Source organism: Salvelinus fontinalis, unplaced genomic scaffold (genome assembly GCF_029448725.1).
Source record: "Salvelinus fontinalis isolate EN_2023a unplaced genomic scaffold, ASM2944872v1 scaffold_0926, whole genome shotgun sequence".
Taxonomy (NCBI): Eukaryota; Metazoa; Chordata; class Actinopteri; order Salmoniformes; family Salmonidae; genus Salvelinus; species Salvelinus fontinalis.
The window spans coordinates 19,873-41,606 of record NW_026601135.1 but is presented as its reverse complement, the minus strand read 5'-3'; the positions used below and the strand labels follow the sequence as shown (position 1 = coordinate 41,606).

Below are 21,734 nucleotides of genomic sequence, written 5' to 3'. Positions count from 1 at the left end.
AAAATATTACTAAATTACTCAATTATCTGGCAACAGCTCTGGCAGACTTTTCTGCAGTCAGCATGCCAATTGCACGCGCCCACAACTTGACAGCTGTGGCATCGCGACAAAACTGCACATTTTAGTGGCCTTACTGTCCCCAGCACAAGGTGTACGCGTGTCATCAGCCCCACCTGTCAAGTGGCTGGATTACCTTGTCAAAATGCTCAAATTTGTGTACAATTTGAGAGCTTTTGTGCGTATGGCACATTTCTGGGATCTTTTATTTCAGTTCATGAAACATGGGAACAATTTACATGGTGATATATTTGTGTTCACTATTCTTTAAGAATTCCTAAGTACTGTCCAATCAAGAGGGCTTGCTAAATCTTCTGAACCGAAACATCTGGTATTGTACCGCTGTGGAAAGTAGAGCGATTGCTTAGTTTGACAGCTCAGCATGTACAGCAGACTACCCAGAACACGTCTTTTCTTTCCCATTGTCAGGTCATAAACACTGCTTTTCAACAGCACACTCTTAATCCCAGTATGTTTGCATACTAAATTCTATGAACGAGATGCGAGTCGTGTTGTCAGTAGGGCTCTAGAGTATCTGTTGGGTCGTCAATCTCATTGATTTGTGAGGTGTTTACCACCACATCTTGCCTTGTCCACACCATTCATCAGGAACTCATAACCAGGACTCAATACCTTGTAAGAAGTTTATCATTTAGTGGTAAAAAGTCCCGACCCGTTCCCTGATGAGAACCAGGCCTTCACAACTACAGGGGGCCATGTCACAGACTGAGGAACAAGAGAGATGAGAACCCAAAGTTGTGAACAATATTTACACATTTGGTGACCCTGATTAACAGCACAGATGGAAACTATACCTCCAGAGAGCTGCTCTGTTTACTGTACCCCAATCACATTGCTTCATGTACCCCCAGGATGAACAACACTGCCTCACAATATTCACCTCAGTGACAAAATACTCCAGAAAAGGGTTCTAATGAAAAGCTTTATTTCCATAGTTTTACTTCAGCACCTGAAAGACGTCTCAAGGGTTGCAGGTGTGACCTCAATGGCATCTTCTTCCATCTGTCGAGGAGCAAATACATTTAATGAATCCTTTAACTGACAAGCATTTAGATTGAAGGAAGACTGGCTCCCTAAATCATTTATAGTATACGAGTCACCTAGAACACAATTCATCACCAATAAGTCCAGATTTAAAGCAGCTCACCAGCTTGGAACCCCTACTTGCAAGGGAAGACGTATTCTGTCTCAGCCTGGTCACCTGTAACCGTGAGACAGGTTAGTCTCAGTAAATGAAAACAAGTTGACCAAATGTTCCTCAGAAGAGGGGAAAATAACATTCTGGGGAGGGTTAGTAGATCAACTTACTTGGCTGGTAGTAGTCATAGATCTTGACCACTGCTGGCTTTAGATTCTGTACTGGGAACTCCTGTATGATGTCCAGGGTGATGTGGAAAGGAAACAGTGATGTCAGCTGTTGGGAGAGAAACAAACATATGGGTCATTAAACAATCTAAGCAGAAGTTTCTGTATTTCAGCTTTGCTGACAGATACAGCAAAATATATCATATTGAGCGCCATGTGAAACATTTCAAACTGAACGATGGTTTTCACCTCACCTCTGTCAAGTACAGTAACACATGGTCATCTTTGACATCAACACGATCCACTTGACTTGAACCCCTCAGCTGTGAAGACAAGTCATTGACATTGCACGGACAAAAAACATTGAGCCTTAAAGGGACACAGATGAGGCAAGACCTCCATGGATAAAGGTCACACCACAACAACTCACCCTCCCCAAAGAGTCTGGATCTGGAGAAAACCCAGAGAGCATTTTCAAATCCACTATAATCATATTGGTGGTGAGCTCCTTTCCACGATATCTGAGAAAGAGATGATTGACAACTGCTTTTAATAATCAAACGCTTGGATCGTTTTAGCCATAAAGACCAGGCTGCCGGCTAAGCATTCTGACCGATCCAAGCAGAGGTACCAACTAGAAGGTCAATAACCTATAAACAGGTATAACGAAACTAATTCATTTGGGTCAAATCCATTCTGCTCCAAGATAACACCGGCAAACAAGGTGAATACAAGACAGGTCCTTCATTCTTACCGAGACTCGAGCTTCAGCGTGACTCTGGGTCTCAAAGACTTGCCGTTGCAGTCCACCTCTGGAGTCACCTGGATACTGAGCGTTGTGCTTCTGGTAGGAGTAGGGACGTTGTAGCGGAGCACCACCTGGGATAGAGAAGAGGAAGTCAGGGAAACCATCCTGTCCAAATACAAACGTTTTATGAGCCAGAAGAAACATCTTCCCTGTGATGTGTATTACAGTGCATCTTGCGCCACAGGACTGGGAGGAGAGATGTGTATTCACTGACCTGCACTGAGGCACAAGCACTGCCCTTCACTTCAACGCTGTACTTCCCTTCTGTGTCCTGCAGCGCCCTCTCCTGGTACAGAAGCTTGTTGTTTTGGTTGACAAGGAAGAGGCACCGTTCCCCACTGGGAGACCGTACCGTCACTGTGCTGGCTCCTCCTCTACTGAACACCCTGGTGGAGTAGAGAGCCAGGGCCTGGAGGGCCACCACGGTGTCCTACACATACAGACCACAGGACAATCAGTTCAAAATTAAACACACCATTTTAAAGGGTTGATTATTTTCCTCACATTGAACAGTTGCTAAAGTGACTAAATCCCAATTCCACTCATTATGATGGTTTCTAGGCTCTGTACCAGTGGAAGTGAGCCTCACCAGGTTGGACATGAAGAACACATGACCTGTGGTCTGATACAAGTCAAAGTTACAAAGTTCGTACTAGTGCAGCATTTCAGACCACTGGTGTTTGGGAAGTATACCTGGGTGGAGGAGAAGCCTCCGTAGGCGTTCTGCTGCCTCACCAGCCACCTGACGATGCGGGAGGCGTAGCCCAGGTCAGAGGTAGACCGAGAAGAGGCACTGAGGGACGCCAGCAGAACGTAGGAGCTGATCTCCACCTCCAGGGAGGGTAAGGTCTCCGAGGAGGATTGGGACCAGTGCAGGAGACCCCCTGAGGGTTGAGGAGCGCACAAACGCCAAAGGACTAGTTTATTCATCCTAATACAGACTACACAACACAAATTCATTTCAATGAGCAAGTTCAAACAATATTCTTTTTCTTAACAATAATAATTTTATTGGGCCTATCTGGAGTGCCAGATGGTCTGAGTGTTTGCACTTTTGGGACTACTCCATTATCCAGGCATGCTCAATCAAGGAAAGACTGCGCTAACAGATCTTGGACCAGGATATAGCTCACCCTCTTGAAATGAGATGGTGTCGAGGTGCTGCAGAAGCCGGGCCCGTGTCTCCATGTCACCTGCCAGGGTGAAGGTGTAGGCCAGCAGAGCAGTAGCGTAGGTGTTGGACAAATCACTGGTGGAGTTCTTCAGGCAAGACAAGCTGTGGTCCACAACAGGATCCTAGAGCACAGAATGAAAGCAGCACATTAAGATAAGCCAGCCTGGTCCCAGATCAGTTTGGACTGGGTTCCATTCAACTTGCTGTTCTTGGGCCTCAGGCAGTTCAAATTGTTGATTAGGGAACACTTTTTGCTGAGGAACGGGATTCTTTTTCCTTGTAAATCTTGTGCATTTTATTACATTTGTAAAGGGTATAATTTGTGTATATGCTAAAGAGGGATGAAGCAAAAACACAAACAGATCTGGGACCAGACTAGAGAGATTCAAGCTGGAGCACATTTCCTTTCTCACTTTACAGTAGCATACTGAGCCTAATATCAGATCTACACCATTCAGATCTGCTTACGTAACGCCCATTCTATGTTATGTCATAGACTACTTTCAGAGAAGTGACAGTTGATGTAAGACACAGATGTCATACAGGAGGCTAAATGAGTTGCCTGTAATGACGTTGTGAGAAACGGTTACATGGAGTGAAGCTACTTACCGACACGGACATGTTGAGCTCCAGCATTGAAGCAGTGATGTAAGCAGTCAGTGTGACTTCATCCGTCACTCCACCCTAGAAAACAATGTCAACACACTAACTGTATCTAGCCTGTTGAAATCAAACTATGTCTGGTCTGATGAAACAACCAGTTTATTAGCAATATAAAATACCTTCATTCTGTTGTTCAAGAGCTTCCCTAAAGCTCTGAAACAGCCATGTTTGCCTTGTTGACGTTCCAACCAAGTCTTGGATTGCTCCATCGTTGCCGGGTCAACATAGATGAAAGACTGGGCTTTGCCAAAGGATCTCAAGACAAAAGCAGTCAGCCTGAAGAAAGAACTGGATTCATTTAAAAGCCCTGACATAATATCGTCAAGCTCCAAGTCATGACATCACACGTTGGTCAATGGTTCATTGAAGCCACCAGTAGGTGAAAAACAAGCCAAGTACTCACCAGGTGTTCCCCAAGCCTTGTCCAAATGTGCTGTACGCACCATCAGCATTCTTGTAGTTCAGCTGCCGTTGGTAACCTGTCGGTGGGGTTTTAGCATGAACAGTGACCAAGCGGTTGTTCCATTCCCAGAGTTGTGCCCCAAATGGCTCCCTATATATCAGGGCTCTCCAACCCTGTTCATGGAGAGCTACCCTCACACCAAGTTGTAATTAACCCCATTCAGCCAGCTAATTATTAGTAGGGGAGCTAGATGAGGGTTGGAGTGAAACCCTACAGGACAGTAACAGGGTTGGAGAGTCCTGCCCTACATAAGGAATAGGGCGCTATGAGACAGTGTCAATATTCTACCATCAAATGACTTCAGTAGGAAACCATGTGTTGGGTCAGTGATGTTAAGACATTGATATTAGAGGTCCACCGATTAATCAGGGCCGATTTCAAGTTCATTACAAACGGTAATCGGTATTTTTGGACACCGATTTTTTTTAATTTAAGAACACATTCTTATTTTCAATGACTGCCTAGGAACGGTGGGTTAACTGCCTTGTTCAGGGGCAGAACGACAGATTTTTACCACCTTCCGGTTACTAGTCCAACGCTCTAACCATTGCACTCCACGAGGAGCCTGCGTGGCAGGCTGACTACCTGTTACGCGAGGGCAGCAAGAAGCCAAGGTAAGTTGCTAGCTAGCATTAAACTTATCTTATAAAAAACAATCACTAGTCAACTACACATGGTTGATGATATTACTAGTTTATCCAGCGTTGCATATAATCCCCTGGTTTGGAATACAAAACAAAATCCTCTATTAGGACAAATCCAGCCCGGTTTGTGGATTTGGTATCTAATCAAGACAGATGTTAAGGGACTCTCCTACCACTAGTGAGGAACTTGGTCGCCTTGTCTAGGATGGCTGGCGTGAGCTGCTTTGTGTTCCTCAGGTACTCCAGGATGTAGATATTGGGGGAAAGCAGGGCCATATTCTGCTCCCCACACCCATACGGCATCTGCAACAGTCCATCCAGGTTGTTGAGGGCCCGACCCAGGATGTCCCCTACAGAGAAACAAGGGACTTCTGTTACAGACTGTCGTCTTCAGCAAACAGCAGCGTCACTGGAGAAGGGTCGTCTTCCCACCACTACACAGTGGTGTATTTTACCCAGAACTGAGAGGGAAATCCTAGCAGAGCCATCCACCACATTCTGGGGGAGTTGCGGTTCCACCTCCTCCGTCAGAGCTTCTCCTGTGGACACAAAGATGTGCATGAAAGAAGATGATCACGTCAACCACCGTGAACATTCAACGTTGATTCATTACTGACCAGTAGGACACAGCAACCAGTTGTAGGTGTGTCTCTTCTCTGTTCCCTCAGCCTGGAGGAAGAGAGGGATTCATTTCAGAGGCAGTTACACTAGACAGTATCTGTGCAACCTAACGTTAGTTCTCCCACAGCAGTAGACTACATACCTTCACCAGCAGGCTCCGTGTGACTGTGTCAACGCGTCCTCTCTCCGGTACGTTCGCAACCCCGTTGTCACACGCAGTGTGGGACTGGACAGCCGCCGCACTAACGGACACGTTCAAAACCCCTACACACACAGTACAGCGCAGGTTACACAACATCCAATACGGTGACAGCACACAACTCGGGTTGACATCCATTCTGCCATTTGAACAGTTGAATGAAGACTAACCCAGGACAGAGGGGGCCATTGTCCAACTGAAGGTCTTTCGTCCATTGGCACACAAGCACGGGGAGTCCCGGACATCACGCAAGGGTGAGAGAGTGTAGTCAGAGGAAAGAGCTGGAGTCACAGAAACCTGCCAAAGAGGAACACGTCGTAAGATAACACGGTACGCCAAAAACAATACAACTACAGAAACCATCCTGGTGCAGTGCCGTACCACGATGCACTTGGAGAGGTAGTTAAACACAGTGGCCTTCAGCTCAAAGTGCTCTCCCCGGATGACTGAGTAGGGCAGGGTGAGCTCCAGGAAGAAGGGCTGGAAGACCGTGAGCTCCACCAGAGGAGCCAGACCGAAGCCACTGGGGGCCAGGCAGAAGACCTCAGTCTCCCAGGTGGTGATGGTGTCTGGGACTGTCAGGGGGACATCTGCTGATCCAGACTCCCTGGAATACAGAGGTCAGAGTTCAAACAGAAAGCCACCAAGTGTCCAATAGAGAAGGACTAATTTCAACACTGTTTGTTACAAATGCATTTAAGCTTTATCTAACCAGGGACACCCATGGAGGTCAACGGGTCTTTCCTAAGAGAAAGCTGGCCTACAGTTTACAGAGGTTCAGGTTCCTAATCTACACCACTACTGTTTGGATATGAGGCAAGAGCTAAGAGGGCTTTCACCAGAGGTCCGCCTCACTGCGCAGAGCACTTACCCAACTTCCACAAGGTCCCAAATCCATGTCTCAGGGAAGAATGTACGGACCGTCTGTATGGGTGGCGGAGGTGGAGCGGCAAGTCCACCAGCCACAGCCATTTCAAGTCTAGGACCCGCTGATCCAGGCCTAGCCATAGGGCTGTAAGCTACTAACACAAAACATGGCCATTATTGTCAAGTTAAAGTGGACTGAATGCTGTGCTTATTCTAACAAAAGGTCATCCATAACCCAAGATTCATTAGACTTGGCAATGAGAATAAGGGTTGGTAAGGACATCTCACCATAGGAGCGATAGTACTGGTTCCCCTGGTAACTGAGGCAGGAAGGTACTCTTATATCCAGGTTAGTCGCTAGCTTCAGTCCCAGCGTCTAGAAAGAGCAGAAACAACTTAATAGAATGACACTGACAATTATTAATAAGTTTAACAGTGTAAGATGAACACATTGTAACAGAACGGGGACTGATTCTTCCCAGAAAGAAAAGAGGCTTCAAGTTGAGAAACCAGGGCAGAAATAATTTACCTGAAAAACTGCATAAGGATCATTTGTCATCTCAGACGGTCCATATGGGTGTGGTATTATGAGTCTCCTTGGTCTAACACGTAAACATTCTACTGGATCTTCAAGCTCGTAGGGAATATAGGTCGTCTCCTTGACCGGTAACAAATCAAATATCTGGAAAGGGACAACAGAGAGGTGTGAAATTACCTCGTTCATTGGGGACCGAACAGAACAGACTGAAACGACTACTTGGGGAAATACTCCATTTTTGTTTTCCATTGCTAAACGTTTAGCATGTTGTCCCGTCAACCCAGAACGTCAATAAGGAGGTGCTTTCCAGTTACTGAGAGTCAATAGAAAGTGGGCCTCAAGCCAGAGAATGAGTCCCATCACATTTGATAAAAGCTCCCCAAATGACCAGTGAACAGATCCACTCCATGTCTCCTGTAGTCAATGGTTGTATTCCCAGCACCACCAAAACAGTAGGTATGGTGGTACCACTGTAGTTCACTTCAGTGAGCTCCGTTACCTTGTCAGCATCCAGCCTCTTCCCTGGCTCCATGATGCCAACACTCTGGTCCACAGCACCGAGGCCACAGAGGGAACCGGGCTGGGCCGAGAGATGCAGGGTGTTCTCCTCCCCTGGGACTGCGTTGGAGGGAGAGAACTCCACCAACACCTGGCATACACATCAGATACCATTACTCCAGGTATGATAGTCTGGAAATACTGGACACCTTTCAGAAAACAACAATGTCCGCCACATACAGTCACTGGGGATATGAGACTCCTGCACACACACACACACCTTGTTCCTGAAGCATTTCTCAGTGGGGAAGTTCATGCTGTGGGCGATGACAGTCTCACTGGGTAGCATACTGTACACCAGGAGCTGAACCACCGGCGCCATCTCTGGAACCACTGCCAACTTCAAGGTGACGTCACCCTCAGCTACTGCAACGCAAGAGCAGGTCACTGTCATCGAGCACCTTCCAGAACGTTCAGAATCACATCATGAAACTCACTCACCAGGACTGTCCTGCTGCACAGTAACATTGATGTGTCCATGCTGAACTATGACCCCTCTGGATAAGGCCTGGAGAGAAAGGGAACAGTTCTCAGCAACAGAGAGGAGACGTTGCAACCTGGACTCATGGGGTAGACGTAACATGGTTAACAAATCCAGGACTCCAATTAGTATGATATGTATTCATTTGTGGATGTCCATCATCCATTTTATATAGGTTACGAATTTTCTGAATATATATATATATTCAAAAGTCCAATTTGTAACATGAGCTAGGTTGGGTTACAGTGGTTGATTAGGAGTATTGGTGTAGTATAGGCACATCCTTTGAAAGTGTTGCTGGAGCAATGTCTGAAATGATCCTGGTCTAAAGGAGCGCAACTAGGAAATATGGTGCTGTTTGAGAGGCACCGTGGGTTTGCAGGTTGTTCCTGGTTCTACTCACCAGGTAGAGGACAGCCACAGAGCCCTTTGGGACAGTCTCCCCTACGATGACATAGCGGATGGTGACTGACACCGCCTGCCCACATGCCAGTGGTTTCTCCACCTTCTGAATAGCCAGGGAGCTGGACGGTTTACTGTCAGGGGCAGCGGGCTGGATCAGTGAGAGTAGGTGTTGCCCTCTGTTGAAATAGGGGACCCTGTATCCTGGGAACTCCACTTGTGGGGTGTCACTCACCTGGAAAGGAACAAAAGGGAGAGTCTAACTAAAGGCCCAATCCTAAATCACCCCCTAGACCCTGTCCTATATACAGTGGGGATCTGAGAGGATGACAGGAAGCAATATGGTAACTGATCCACCTTACTTCCACCTAGCCCATCCTGGTCATAGCATGTTAGGGTCATGACCTCTGGGCAGCATTTCCCCCCACTGTCCTGGGGACCCCAAGCGGTCCGATTCAAACCTTGAGGAAGAGTTCATTATTTGACGTCAGCTGTGTGGGCAAGAAACTAAACATGCACCCCTTACGGTCTCCAGGACACTGGCATGGAGTATAAAGTCTGTCAAACCTAGAAGGAATCATACTTACTACCAAGTTAATATTCTCTTTGGGCAGACTGGTTGTGTTGAGGGAGAACCTGGCAATACCACTACTGTCCGTGGTTAGGTTCTGTAGTCGTAGATACGAGGACCAGCCTTTCTCCTCAAACAGGTAGACTAACATGTCAGAGATGGGTGTGTTGTTAAAGCGAACAGCATTTATCTGAGGAAAAGGGGGGGGTTGTATGAATGAAGTGACACTACATACGTCATCATTACCTACCACAGTTCAGTTCAGTAGTTCAGGAAGCAGGACAAACTAGCATCCACAATGCAACAGGAACACCATTTGAACTTACCTTGCCTTCGATAATTGATCCATGCTCATAGATTTGGGGCGTGTCAACAAATGTGAATTCTCCAATCACATAGGAGAGCTCTATGCGTTTGTCCTCTGACAGTGTAATACCTGTCAAATGAAAACAGGATGGTATATTTCACAATTACCAGTACCATGCAGAAACTGAACTGCAGTGCAGCTTAAACAGAATATTAAAACCATAAAACAGCATTATATAAAACCCTGCTGCAGCACCAAAGGGCATAAAGCTCTTTCTTCCCAACGTTGAGCCAACGCAGAGGAACCCAAACTCAGTCCTGGCCCCCCCCCCCTGGGTGCACCTTGTAGTTTCCTGCACTACAGCTGATTCTAATCAAAACTACACTATGAGACGGTTATTTCAGTCAGCCGTGTAGCGCTCGGGCAGAAACCAAAACCCAGGGGGAACCCCAGGACAGTTAGGGAAACCCTGATCTAATGAAAAAGGCAATAGTTACGTCGCCATCAGCTGAAGTGAAATGAAGGGTTTGTATTGAGGAAATAACATGATGCATCTCATAAAGGACTTGCCTGTCCCCTCCTCCTGTACTTCTGCGTGGAAACTAAACACGTCTTCCAGCAATTTCTCTCCTGCATTCTTTGTGAAAATTGCCATGTTGAAGACATAAGAAGCACAGCCAGTATGGTCCATCTAGGAAAAGCAAGCAAAACAGCAAAAAAAAAAAAAAAAAAGTAAATCCCATTCAAAATGTAATATGTTTGTAAAAACAGCACTACTAGTTTTAGGAAAGCATACAAACCTCTATTGACTCTTTGTGGCATGGAGGTGTGTAATCAGGAACTCCTTGTGGATGTCGCTCATCGATTGTTATTGGTATCACTGCATTGTCCACCAAGGGTCGGCACAACTTGACCCCTACTTTACCAGGTACAGGCTGCCTATACGTGTATCTGATTTCAATTCACAACAAGACAAGTGTCAACTTCCTACATCCAATTATCATATTAAAAACAGGAGACCTAAAGGCTTATGCATTCCTGCAGGCTTGAAGTCACACATTTATCACGGTCAATGAATCTGGACCTGTACTCATAGAGCCTCAGAACGGGATCCGTTTTAACTACAGATCATAATGAACAAGGTCACATGTCAGGGTGGGACCTGACCCTAGAACAGCAATCCTAATCTGAGACGCTTTATGACCGAAGAGCCAGCTGTTCATGTAAATGCCACCGTACATAATCTCAGGGATTGTAGCAGCAGTTTAAGACATTGAGCAGTAGCATGTCATTAATGTAGACCACATGCATATTTAAGGATTTTATATTTAAATAAGTGTATTTGAGCATCCTCAAATGCATGACAATTTCCAAGTGTATTATCAAATTAAGCTACAGTACTAGCACACAGGCTGCTGCCTACAGACTTGAAATACTGGTCACTAATGATGCTGACATACCTTGCATTACTCATCTTGTATGTATATACTGTATTCTATACCTCTGACATTGACCATCTATTCTTCATGCCATTCCTTAGAAGTGTGTATTAGGCATTTGTGAAATTGTTACCTATTGCTGCACCCGCAACATGTACTAAACACGTGTTGTAACCAATAACATGTAATTTACTTGTATTTTCAAAGATCCAAATCCTTAATTTGAACTGTGAAGGTAAATGAACTACTTCCAATAGTATTTCAGCCCAGGTCTGCCTCAGCGTAATGAGATTATTAAATGACATGTGGAACTCAGCTACATCACCTTGTAACTACAGTACATTGCAATTCACCAATAGTGTTTACTCACTTTGCACACACTTTCACTTCATACTCTTCCTGAACAACGCTGATCTTGTCCGTGAGGTTCATTTGGATCTCAAACTTGGGCAAAGCTACAGATAAAAAGAACAGCAGTCAACTCCAGAATGTTCCAGGCTTGTGATGCATTGATTCAACATTACCAAGCATGAAAGAGAAACTCCACCTACCATACTGTTCTACCTTGAAGTTGTGGTAGATTTTCTCTTCACCAATCCACACTACAATGGTATAGGATCCTACAGGTGCTTCAGAGTTCAGGGGGTGAGAAAGCTGCAGAATGCTGCCACTGGATGTAGTGTTGACCCACTGTCCAATCCGGTTGTGATTAACATCCTGTTGGGTCATAGGAAGGGGAACGTTCAGGAGGACACAACGATGTGGAAAGTTCACAACAGTATACAGGACAAGGAGTCAGTTCTATCTGCAACATTCATCTACTGAAGGGGACCTAGATACAATGCTGATCGGAAGTATTTAGCTAACTCCTACAGTAGGTGGATATGAGGACCTAGCTAGCCGGGGGAGTCATAATGCTGCAGTCTTTACACTGACAGTCAACATAAAGTCACACTAACAAGGATCTTACCTCAAGTTCCACAATGTTGTACTGTGAAGGGCAAAGACAAGAGATGGAGTTGTTAATGAAACATGAACCCAATGCCAAAACAGAGGCGCATAGCTGTCTACAACTATAGGAACTAGACAGGTGATTGAATTGCAAATGCTACATGTGATGTTTACGTTAAGCGACCAAGTCATTCTCAGGAAGAGATGATCCCATTCATTCCAATCTGACCTATATGAATGGAAGCCCCATGTCCTGGCTGGTTGAGTGCTGTACATAATACCAGACTGCTATGTCCATCACAGTAGTGTGACACTTCTGCATCTTGGTTTGAAATAGTAGAGACTGAACTAAAATACTATTGTCAATCGTATATTTTCAACTCACCAGCTGATTGACGGGGCTAAAATGGGTATCCAAGGTGACGACTCTAAAATGCACTGTAAAAAGCCAATGACAAGACGAACAATAAGAATATTAGAAGCATCATTTCAGACAACTTCCTCATAATCCCAAGGGTCCCAGATTCCCATCCTGATTCCAGTAATCTTTCACCCGGTATTTCTACCGTTTCCCTCTACAATCCTCATAAGCCACGCATGACTCGTTACAACAGACTGCGGGCAGATGCTCTTGCCCGCAATGATAGTGTTCTTCCTTCAGATTTCAGTCTGATAGTACTTCATTGTAATACGGTTACAGCCTCAAATAAACAAAGGGAACATGGTGGGGTCGTGGAAAACTGTTGATATCAAAATGGGGTCCAAAAAGGTCAAAGCACCGGAGTAAACCATTACAGAACATGCCAACACCTAATTGTCCTGTTTCTTAGCAACCAGACTACCGGCTGTAACATTACCCGGTTGTCCTGGGTTGTAGATTGGTTTGTCCGTTTGGATGAACGTCATGGGGCTGTAGGGTTTGATCATGACCCTTCTCTCCTCTGTGGATAGAAATGTTTCCCCTCGAACCTCCACCTTAAAGTTCTGCACTTTGTCGCTCTTCACATGAGGGGCCTGTCAGGGACGGAAACAGGGCAACACCGGTGAACTAACGGACCGATAACATAGGACATTAAAAATGTGGTGCCGTGTGGCCCAGCTGGTAAGAGCGTGCCACTAGCAACTTCAAGGTAGAGCGTTTAACTCCTGCAGGGATCCCATTATGCACGTCATTGTCTCGATAGTATATACAAGCATTCAATCAAAACCTGGTACAAATTGGAGCCTGAATCACAGAAAAGTTCTGGTAGGCCACCACTGACATTTCCCATAAAACAAGCTGGCCTTGCACAAAGAACCTAAGCGATGCATCACAGCTGAGCAGTACAGTACACTCTTATTGGAATGGCTCTAGATGTCCACCAGTGCTGGGCTGACCTGAAACTGGAAACAGCGGTGAAACTCTTGGTCAGAACTCTGGTGGAGAAGTCTCTTGTTCTGCCCGTCGGCCATCAGAGATACGGTCATGACCAGGGTCTCGTTGGGCTGCAGAAGGCTGGCACAAAGCTTGGCCTCTGAGCCTGCCTGGATCACTGCAGGAATGGCTACCATGTAAACCCTACAGAGAACACACCCGGCAACAGGAAAATCACTACCCAATGACAGGATACCTCCAAACACAAAGCCAGGTGAAATACACAGGGGGATAAAGATCTGCAGAAAGGGTAGATGGAAAAATTGCTCTAAAAGAACATTAAACCCAGACGAGAGAAGCAAGTCTGATCACTAAATTCTAACTTGTGAGTGCAGATTGACTTACGGTCTTGGAGTCTCTTGACAGACACACAGCCAGTGAATGCAGGCAAAGAGTATCCATCTCCAAACCTGAAGCCCAGGAAGAACCATGACTAAAGGAGAAGAATAAACCACCATTATGACCCAGTATTCCTACATGGAAGACCGGCCTACTGCAAGTTCATTTCCTGTCATTCTACCATTGGGCAAAGAACTGAACAATTGTATGATCCATTTCATGCAATTATACCAATTTTGCCAATGGGCAGAAAGTGGCCAAATGCACTTTTATTTCCATCAATTCTAGATATTCCCCCATGACTATGCCACGAGTGAGAGTGACTAACAAAATCAATGTTAGTCTAGTGTGCATAGTCTACTATGTTACTAAACCCTTTTAGAGTACATTTGGTATAGCCTGTAAAAGATCAGATGAATGTAAAAAATGTTAGGCGTTCATTTATTAGAAGTTAATCGCCGCCCTGTTATGGGAATAATGATTGCGCCACTAAATGCCATAACATAAGTCTATGTATACTCACCACCGCGATTTGTATATCGATTTTGAAATGAGACAACTCGGTCACGTCCTCTTAAATATCCTGCAGGTGCGCGGCTAGTTCCGGATTTGTTTTCTGGTTACTAAGTGCGCACACCTGCTGGATATTGAAGGCGTTCGATTAGGCTGAACCGGGGTGCACGTGAACGGGCAAAACCGGTAGGGAGGAGCGCCTTCTCAAATGGAACAGTAATCTGCGCTGCCCGGTCATAATAGTCAACAAGGCGGCATGGTGCATCGTTCAGGATCATACATGTCTTTATCGTTCAGGATCATACATGTCTTTATCGTTCAGGATCATACATGTCTTTATCGTTCAGGATCATACATGTCTTTATCGTTCAGGATCATACATGTCTTTATCGTTCAGGATCATACATGTCTTTATCGTTCAGGATCATACATGTCTTTTCGATCAAATGTTTTCCAATATTGGCAAGGCAGCTAAAGCACATCATGGGGATTGTATGAAGACCGAACACTTGGGCCTATGACACGCATATGAAACTATCCTAAATCATTACTCCTTGTTTTGAACCGACATCGCCTTTTTAGCGGCACCTGGCTCATGCCGGAAGGCAGCCCAGTTACAAAACGAATGCAATCCCGTATCACCATGTGCAAACTCCTCCCGGGGCAGATCATTGTAGGCCGATATAAACCCTGATTCGCTTACACTATTGATGCGTTCGTATCCAAGTGGGAAGTGGGAAATTACCACATAGGACTGGGTAAAATCCACTTGAACGGCCCTCCTCCAACTGGTAATTACTAGTGGGAAACTCCTCTATCATCCCGAGCTCCCACTTCTCCACACGCTGACCTCTGATGTCACCTACTACTGAAATTACCTCGAGAACTTTCAGGAGTTAAATGCAACAACTAAACATTGTTTATAAAAAGCTATCTATACTAAACAAAAATATAAACACAACATGTAACAATTTCAAAGATTATGCAGAGTAACAGATCATATAAGGAAATCCGCCATCTGAAATAAATTCATTAGTCCCTAATCTATGGATTTCACATAACTGGGCAGGGGGTGGGCCTGAGAGGGCATAGGCCCACCCGCTTGGGAGCCAGGCCCTGCCAATCAGAATGAGTTTTTCCCCACAATAGAGCTTTATTACAGACAGAAATACTCCTCAGCACTTTACTTGTTGCGTTTATATTTTTGTTCAGTGTATTAATATGGTTTTTGAACACTATAATTGGTTTACATGCATGATGGCTTTACTTTTAGTTTATGGTTTGCACAGCTTGTTGGCCATTAGCCAATCAGTGTTTTTCTCAACGAGTTCAAAGCACGTTAATGCATCCAACTGGTATTTACGACTTCACAACTGGTAAATTCCCACCTCCCATTGGTTTATGAACCAGGCATATGTATTGGCCATTGAGACAAGTATGGGTAACTGCATACTTGGGGAGATTCTTGCTTGAGCAAAAGACCGTCCCTCCGTCCTCTCTGCTCCGTGACCCAGAAACCGATAAGTGGTCGAGTGGTCCACCAGTGTGTCAGTTCTTTAGTTGGCAAACGGAAGAGTGTCCTCGCCTCCTCGATAGCCACCTTTCACTGAGGATAAGTCATGTGTTTCCTACTGCAGAAGTCCTTTGAAACCTGCCAAACCCAGTTTGAATCAGCTTTTGTTTTGTCAGAGGAGAAAAAACATGCACATGTTTAAAAACAATACACTTTTTATCCTTTTATCTATAACATGGCAGGTTAGGAGAATTAATATGGCAGGTCAGGAGAATTAACATGGCAGGTTAGGAGAATTAACATGGCAGGTCAGGAGAATTAATATGGCAGGTCAGGAGAATTAACATGGCAGGTTAGGAGAATTAATATGGCAGGTCAGGAGAATTAATATGGCAGGTTAGGAGAATTAACATGGCAGGTCAGGAGAATTAATATGGCAGGTCAGGAGAATTAATATGGCAGGTCAGGAGAATTAATATGGCAGGTTAGGAGAATTAACATGGCAGGTCAGGAGAATTAACATGGCAGGTCAGGAGAATTAATATGGCAGGATAGGAGAATTAACATGGCAGGTCAGGAGAATTAACATGGCAGGTCAGGAGAATTAATATGGCAGGTCAGGAGAATTAATATGGCAGGATAGGAGAATTAACATGGCAGGTCAGGAGAATTAATATGGCAGGTCAGGAGAATTAATATGGCAGGTCAGGAGAATTAACATGGCAGGTTAGGAGAATTAATATGGCAGGTCAGGAGAATTAATATGGCAGGTTAGGAGAATTAATATGGCAGGTTAGGAGAATTAATATGGCAGGTTAGGAGAATTAATATGGCAGGTTAGGAGAATTAACATGGCAGGTCAGGAGAATTAATATGGCAGGTCAGGAGAATTAACATGGCAGGTCAGGAGAATTAATATGGCAGGTCAGGAGAATTAACATGGCAGGTTAGGAGAATTAATATGGCAGGTCAGGAGAATTAATATGGCAGGTTAGGAGAATTAATATGGCAGGTTAGGAGAATTAATATGGCAGGTTAGGAGAATTAATATGGCAGGTTAGGAGAATTAATATGGCAGGTCAGGAGAATTAATATGGCAGGTTAGGAGAATTAATATGGCAGGTTAGGAGAATTAATATGGCAGGTTAGGAGAATTAACGTAGCAGGATAGGATAATTAATATGGCAGGTTAGGAGAATTAACGCGGCAGGATAGGAGAATTAACTTAGTAGGTTAGGATAATTAATATGGCAGGTTAGGAGAACTAACGTGTAGTTAGTACTGAGGTGTACTACACTGGTCAGAAATCAAATGTTATTTGTCACATACACATGGTTAGCAGATGTTAATGCGAGTGTAGCGAAATGCTTGTGCTTCCAGTTCCGACAATGCAGTAATAACCAACGAGTAATCTAACCTAACAATTTCACAACAGCTACCTTATACACACAAGTGTAAAGGGATGAAGAATATGTACATAAAGATATATGAATGAGTGATGGTACGGAACGGCATAGGCAAGATGCAGTAGATGGTATCGAGTACAGTACATACATATGAGACGCGTAATGTAGGGTATGTAAACATTATATTAAGTGGCATTGTTTAAAGTGGCTAGTGATGCATTTTTTTTACGTGTATGGCAGCAGCCACTGGTCGTAAAGTCCAGTGGACTTGTCCACCTCCAAAACAAATGGCAACAATAATCATTCCTTGCCATGTGTAGTAGCCACTACAAGACAACTAGTAAAATGCTCTAATCATGTATTCCTGTAGGATAACATTTCAGAATAAATCGGTAGGACGACTGGACCCCTTGAGTACCAGTACCAATACCACAGTCAGTCCAGCAACACTCAGTAAGAGGATTAGTAGCCTCACAAGTTCAATTGTTATTGATAATAGCAACATAGGAGTCACTCAGAGTGCAACACGGGGAAGGGAATCTCCATTGCACTCTTCCAATGGTTAACACACGCCACTAATAAATAGAACCCTCGGTTCAGGAAAAAAGTTATTAGAAGTCATGAACCATGATCACACCACGACGACTGGTTCCGTGCTTAGAGAGTACTTCTATCGTGAGGTTAGCTCCTCCATGGATAACATAGCTATGCAATAGACTTCATACCAATCACCACTACAATAGTGGAAGACACAGTGACTTGTAGTAAAACCACTACACACTCCCTCGACACCAATTCTGACTGACCTCCAGGCATTGACCTGAAGACTACCTGACTACGTCAGACTCATTCTGAACAAGTGGTAATCTGCCAGGATACTTGCTTTTCTTCCCTTGACATGTGCGCTTGTGTAAGCATAAACGCACATGCACAACAGAACATCCAGTTAGGATTTATGCTAGGATCACTTAAGGGTCCAAGCAAAATACCAGCCTTAGTAAAATGTCACATTTATTTTGAGGCCTTTGACTCTACAGCTACAGTACTCGCCAGTTTTCTTCCCAGAAGTCCATAGGTCATCCCTGTAGACTGTCCAAAGCTAGTGCCTTACAGCTGTAGACTTATCATGTAGTTATCAACTTAGGATAGTACCCTAAGCAACACCCCGCAAAAAAACTAATTAGGAAAGCCCTAGATATGACAGACAATGCCATGATAGGGTCATTTTGCCAAGACCATGGACGTAGATAGAATACAGTCCAATTAGATGATTAAGGTGGCATAACTATATTTTGTTTTGTTTATGCTTTAATTTCATTTTGTTTCATTTTCTTCGGCACGTAGAAAGTGATAGAGCCATAAACAACTTCCCCATACAACCATCAGTTAGTGCCACAACGCCGCTCATTTGGGAGGAAATGTAATGATATATTTCATGAGTGTGTGTGCGTTAACATCTGCCTAAGTTACTGCCCAGATCTTCCAGTCTGCCAGTTAAATGCAGAAATCACACAGCTAAAGTGATGGGCCTATAAAGCACCCGGCGAATACAAAGAACGTAGGTCAAAAGCGGTGGGAAAACGACATAACCCGTTGAATGCAAAGGGATAATGTACTATAGCCAGACGCATGGCACAGGCTAAAAGTGCAATAACAAGAGCTAAACATGTGTATGTGGCAAATAGATTTGGATTGAATGGGTGATTACAATAGATTGTATGTCGGTAGGACTTTTCCTCGGTGTGTGTGTGTGTGTGTGTGTGTCCCTTCCATTTCCCCTTGATGTCCCCGTCAGTTACGCTGCAAGCGACTTACTACCGATGTCACTGTGGTCCAAGTGAAACTCCTAGCCTATAGGGTGTGGTAACAGGCCCTGTGTTATTTGTAGTTGTACTCTACATGTGAAGTATCTGCACTGTTGATAATAGGGAAATGCAAGCAGTTGAAGGGAACAGGGAACAGAGTCTAACCTGCTGTTGAACACAAGGCCCCGAGCATGTCCGCGGACAGAGTACGGTTCACTCCCAGTCCTATGATGTTGCTCTGTAAGTGAGCTTTTCAGCATCCAATTCCTGGCAGCCTTCTCCTTGGTTGAATTGTGAATGTGAGTGAAGGAAGAATGTTTGGCTTCGGTATCCAAGGTGTTTGAGAATGTTGAGGACCAGTGTTCCGAGGGCCTGACTGTGACATCATAAAGCGGAATGCAGTTAGTGTGCCGTTTGAGGGATTCCAATTCAGTCCGGTGCTGTCTTCCAGACAGTGTGTGTGCTCTCTGTGCGATGACTTGTAAGTCGGTCGTGCGTACACGGAGTACAAGTACGACGGGAAGTGACATTTAGGGTAAGCCTAACCCTTCTTCTAAGCTACATTTATGCCTTTACTAGACTATGGGGATATTTGACATACGAATGCTTCCGCTCAGTGTTTGAGATCAATTGACACTCTTTACCATGGCACTTTGAGATGTATTTTAAACTGCAAAAAACGCCCCACTGCACTTTGTATACCAGGGTTGGCTGGCCTTCTGGTATACTTTTATCGACAAAGCCATTTAGGCTTTACTACCTTTTTATTTGGCCATTTTTATTGTTCAGAAATGTGGTGGGTACCGAATTTGGTATAAGGTCTTTTATGTACTCTGCGCCATCGTCTTGGAACAGCTTACAAAATCATTTTCAACTGGAAGAACTTGTCCCGATTGCTGTTTATCAATCACCGATGAAGGATTTTGAGGCTGATTCCCTGACCTGCTGTATTTGATTTTGTCATACTCTTGTGAATTCAATGGTTCTTACTAGATGACTTGTAGTTTTTCATGGTGTCTGTCTGTAATTTTTGTAATGACTCGGTGCTGCCTAACTTGGCCAGGACGCTCTTGAAAAAGAGATTTTAATATCTACGAGGCCTTCCTGGTTAAATAAAGCTTTAAAATAATTACTGACCCTGGTTCTCCTAACCTGCTATGACAAAGTGACTTTGTGACACTAGCTGTATCCCACCTATTTGAAAGCTTGTCAGTCCTTCTTCTAAAAGGCAACCTCTGTTCCTTGATGTACTAAACCGAGGCCCTGGCAGCCAGTAAGTACAAGTAAGAGACAATTGTGGCAACAATAAGTAGTAAGATGAAAGCTATTCACATTTGAGATGTGAATATTTGTCACCGATTGATCAATTGCCAGTATGTGTCCTTTTGAAATGACCTGTTGAGACGGGCCCTCCTGCGGCGTTCATTTGACGCTACATCTGAGCCCATCTGACGGCCATAGTGCTATCTGGCCTATAAATGATCCACTCATTCCATAATAAGACGCTTTGTTATTGGTTTGTGAACACAAGTACAATACAATATTTGCACACCTCTGTATGAATAGGAAAACTATCCCTTCATTGTGTGTGTGTGTGTGTGTGTGTGTGTGTGTGTTTTGGGTGGGTGTCTGAGGAATGTTTTACTGCCGTTTCACCTTACAGAGGTATCACCACCCTTCCCATCGGCACCTCGGGTCCTCTTGGCTCCCTGACCGTCAGGCCGGATCCTGCGTAGGGAAGAAAAAAGAAGATTGATGTTATATTACATGGCCTTCAATAGCTAAATGACTGATGAGGTGACACTATGAGCCCCTTTGGCTTTATGGCATTTCATGTGTATTTGTTTCCCCGTGGTCTATACGTTCCCCGTATGGATTTGACGGTGTCTCAATTATGGCATGAAGGTTTGGTGTGTTAGTACTTGTTATTACGTGTGTGGAGGAGTCACCTTCGTTTGTCCTTTCTAACTGGGACCTCTATTTGACTTCTTTAGGCCTGTCTCTATTGGGGGGGGGGGGACTGCAGTGGGTTGAATCCTACTAAATCAGTGTTTTCCAACTCCAGGGGTAGAGTAGCCTACCAGTAGGCATTTTTGTTGTAGCCCTGGAGAGGCACAGCTGATTTAACTACTGTGGAACATAGAGTACTAGTCGATTACCCAGTTGTCACTGTTTGGCCTCTCGTTCAACATATTTGACTTGCTTTCATTTCTTCTCGGCAGAACCCCTATCGCTCCTCCCTCGTTCCCTAGAACGAGCGCCGTTCCCTTTGCAACAGAGGCCAGGCAAAAGCGCGCGCTTTCTGTGCCACTGGCTTCAATCAGGTCCACCAACTGCAGATAATAAGAGCACACCACGCAGCGCGGACGTCACTTATTCACTTGAACTCCACTAGCGAACACATCATGTCTGGAAGAGGCAAAGGCGGCAAGGGACTCGGAAAGGGAGGCGCAAAGCGTCATCGCAAGGTTCTCCGCGATAACATCCAGGGAATCACCAAGCCCGCTATCCGCCGTCTGGCTCGCCGTGGCGGCGTGAAGCGTATCTCCGGCCTGATCTACGAGGAGACCCGCGGTGTCCTGAAGGTGTTCCTGGAGAACGTGATCCGTGACGCCGTCACCTACACCGAGCACGCCAAGAGGAAGACCGTAACCGCCATGGACGTGGTCTACGCT

At 44.9% G+C, this 21,734-nt stretch overlaps 1 protein-coding gene across 3 annotated transcripts; it reads right to left on the bottom strand.

The window, feature by feature from the left end:
- Positions 1 to 986: 986 nt before the first annotated feature.
- On the bottom strand, positions 987 to 14,364 carry LOC129847686 (alpha-2-macroglobulin-like). Of its 3 annotated transcripts, none has more exons than XM_055915433.1 (37): positions 14,346 to 14,364; positions 13,829 to 13,916; positions 13,447 to 13,627; positions 12,927 to 13,083; positions 12,455 to 12,507; positions 12,089 to 12,109; positions 11,670 to 11,835; positions 11,489 to 11,573; positions 10,480 to 10,630; positions 10,250 to 10,370; positions 9,699 to 9,808; positions 9,389 to 9,562; positions 8,803 to 9,036; positions 8,360 to 8,426; positions 8,139 to 8,284; positions 7,860 to 8,009; positions 7,352 to 7,504; positions 7,111 to 7,198; positions 6,827 to 6,977; positions 6,337 to 6,562; positions 6,126 to 6,252; positions 5,899 to 6,020; positions 5,753 to 5,804; positions 5,591 to 5,674; positions 5,309 to 5,485; positions 4,432 to 4,507; positions 4,148 to 4,304; positions 3,975 to 4,049; positions 3,325 to 3,487; positions 2,885 to 3,075; positions 2,406 to 2,621; positions 2,138 to 2,262; positions 1,814 to 1,904; positions 1,638 to 1,706; positions 1,387 to 1,492; positions 1,226 to 1,279; positions 987 to 1,080 (listed from the first exon to the last, which is right to left on the bottom strand). In XM_055915433.1, the coding sequence occupies exons 2-36, from the start codon at positions 13,912 to 13,914 to the stop codon at positions 1,239 to 1,241; spliced, it is 4,392 nt and encodes a 1,463-aa protein (XP_055771408.1). In that variant the 5' UTR covers positions 13,915 to 13,916; positions 14,346 to 14,364; the 3' UTR covers positions 987 to 1,080; positions 1,226 to 1,238. The 3 variants fall into 3 exon arrangements, with proteins under 3 accessions (XP_055771408.1, XP_055771410.1, XP_055771409.1); XM_055915435.1 differs by having other exon boundaries at positions 6,827 to 6,974; XM_055915434.1 differs by having other exon boundaries at positions 8,139 to 8,281.
- Positions 14,365 to 21,734: the final 7,370 nt, after the last annotated feature.

Excerpts from the sequence above, each read along its gene's own strand:
- LOC129847686 (XM_055915433.1), bottom strand. The coding sequence starts at position 13,914 with ATGGTTCTTCCTGGGCTTCAGGTTTGGAGATGGATACTCTTTGCCTGC. Across the intron at positions 9,809-10,249 it reads AGTACAGGAGGAGGGGACAG|GTATTACACTGTCAGAGGAC; the intron begins GCAAGTCCTTTA and ends TTCATTTGACAG. Across the intron at positions 5,675-5,752 it reads CTGGTTGCTGTGTCCTACTG|GAGAAGCTCTGACGGAGGAG; the intron begins GTCAGTAATGAA and ends TTGTGTCCACAG.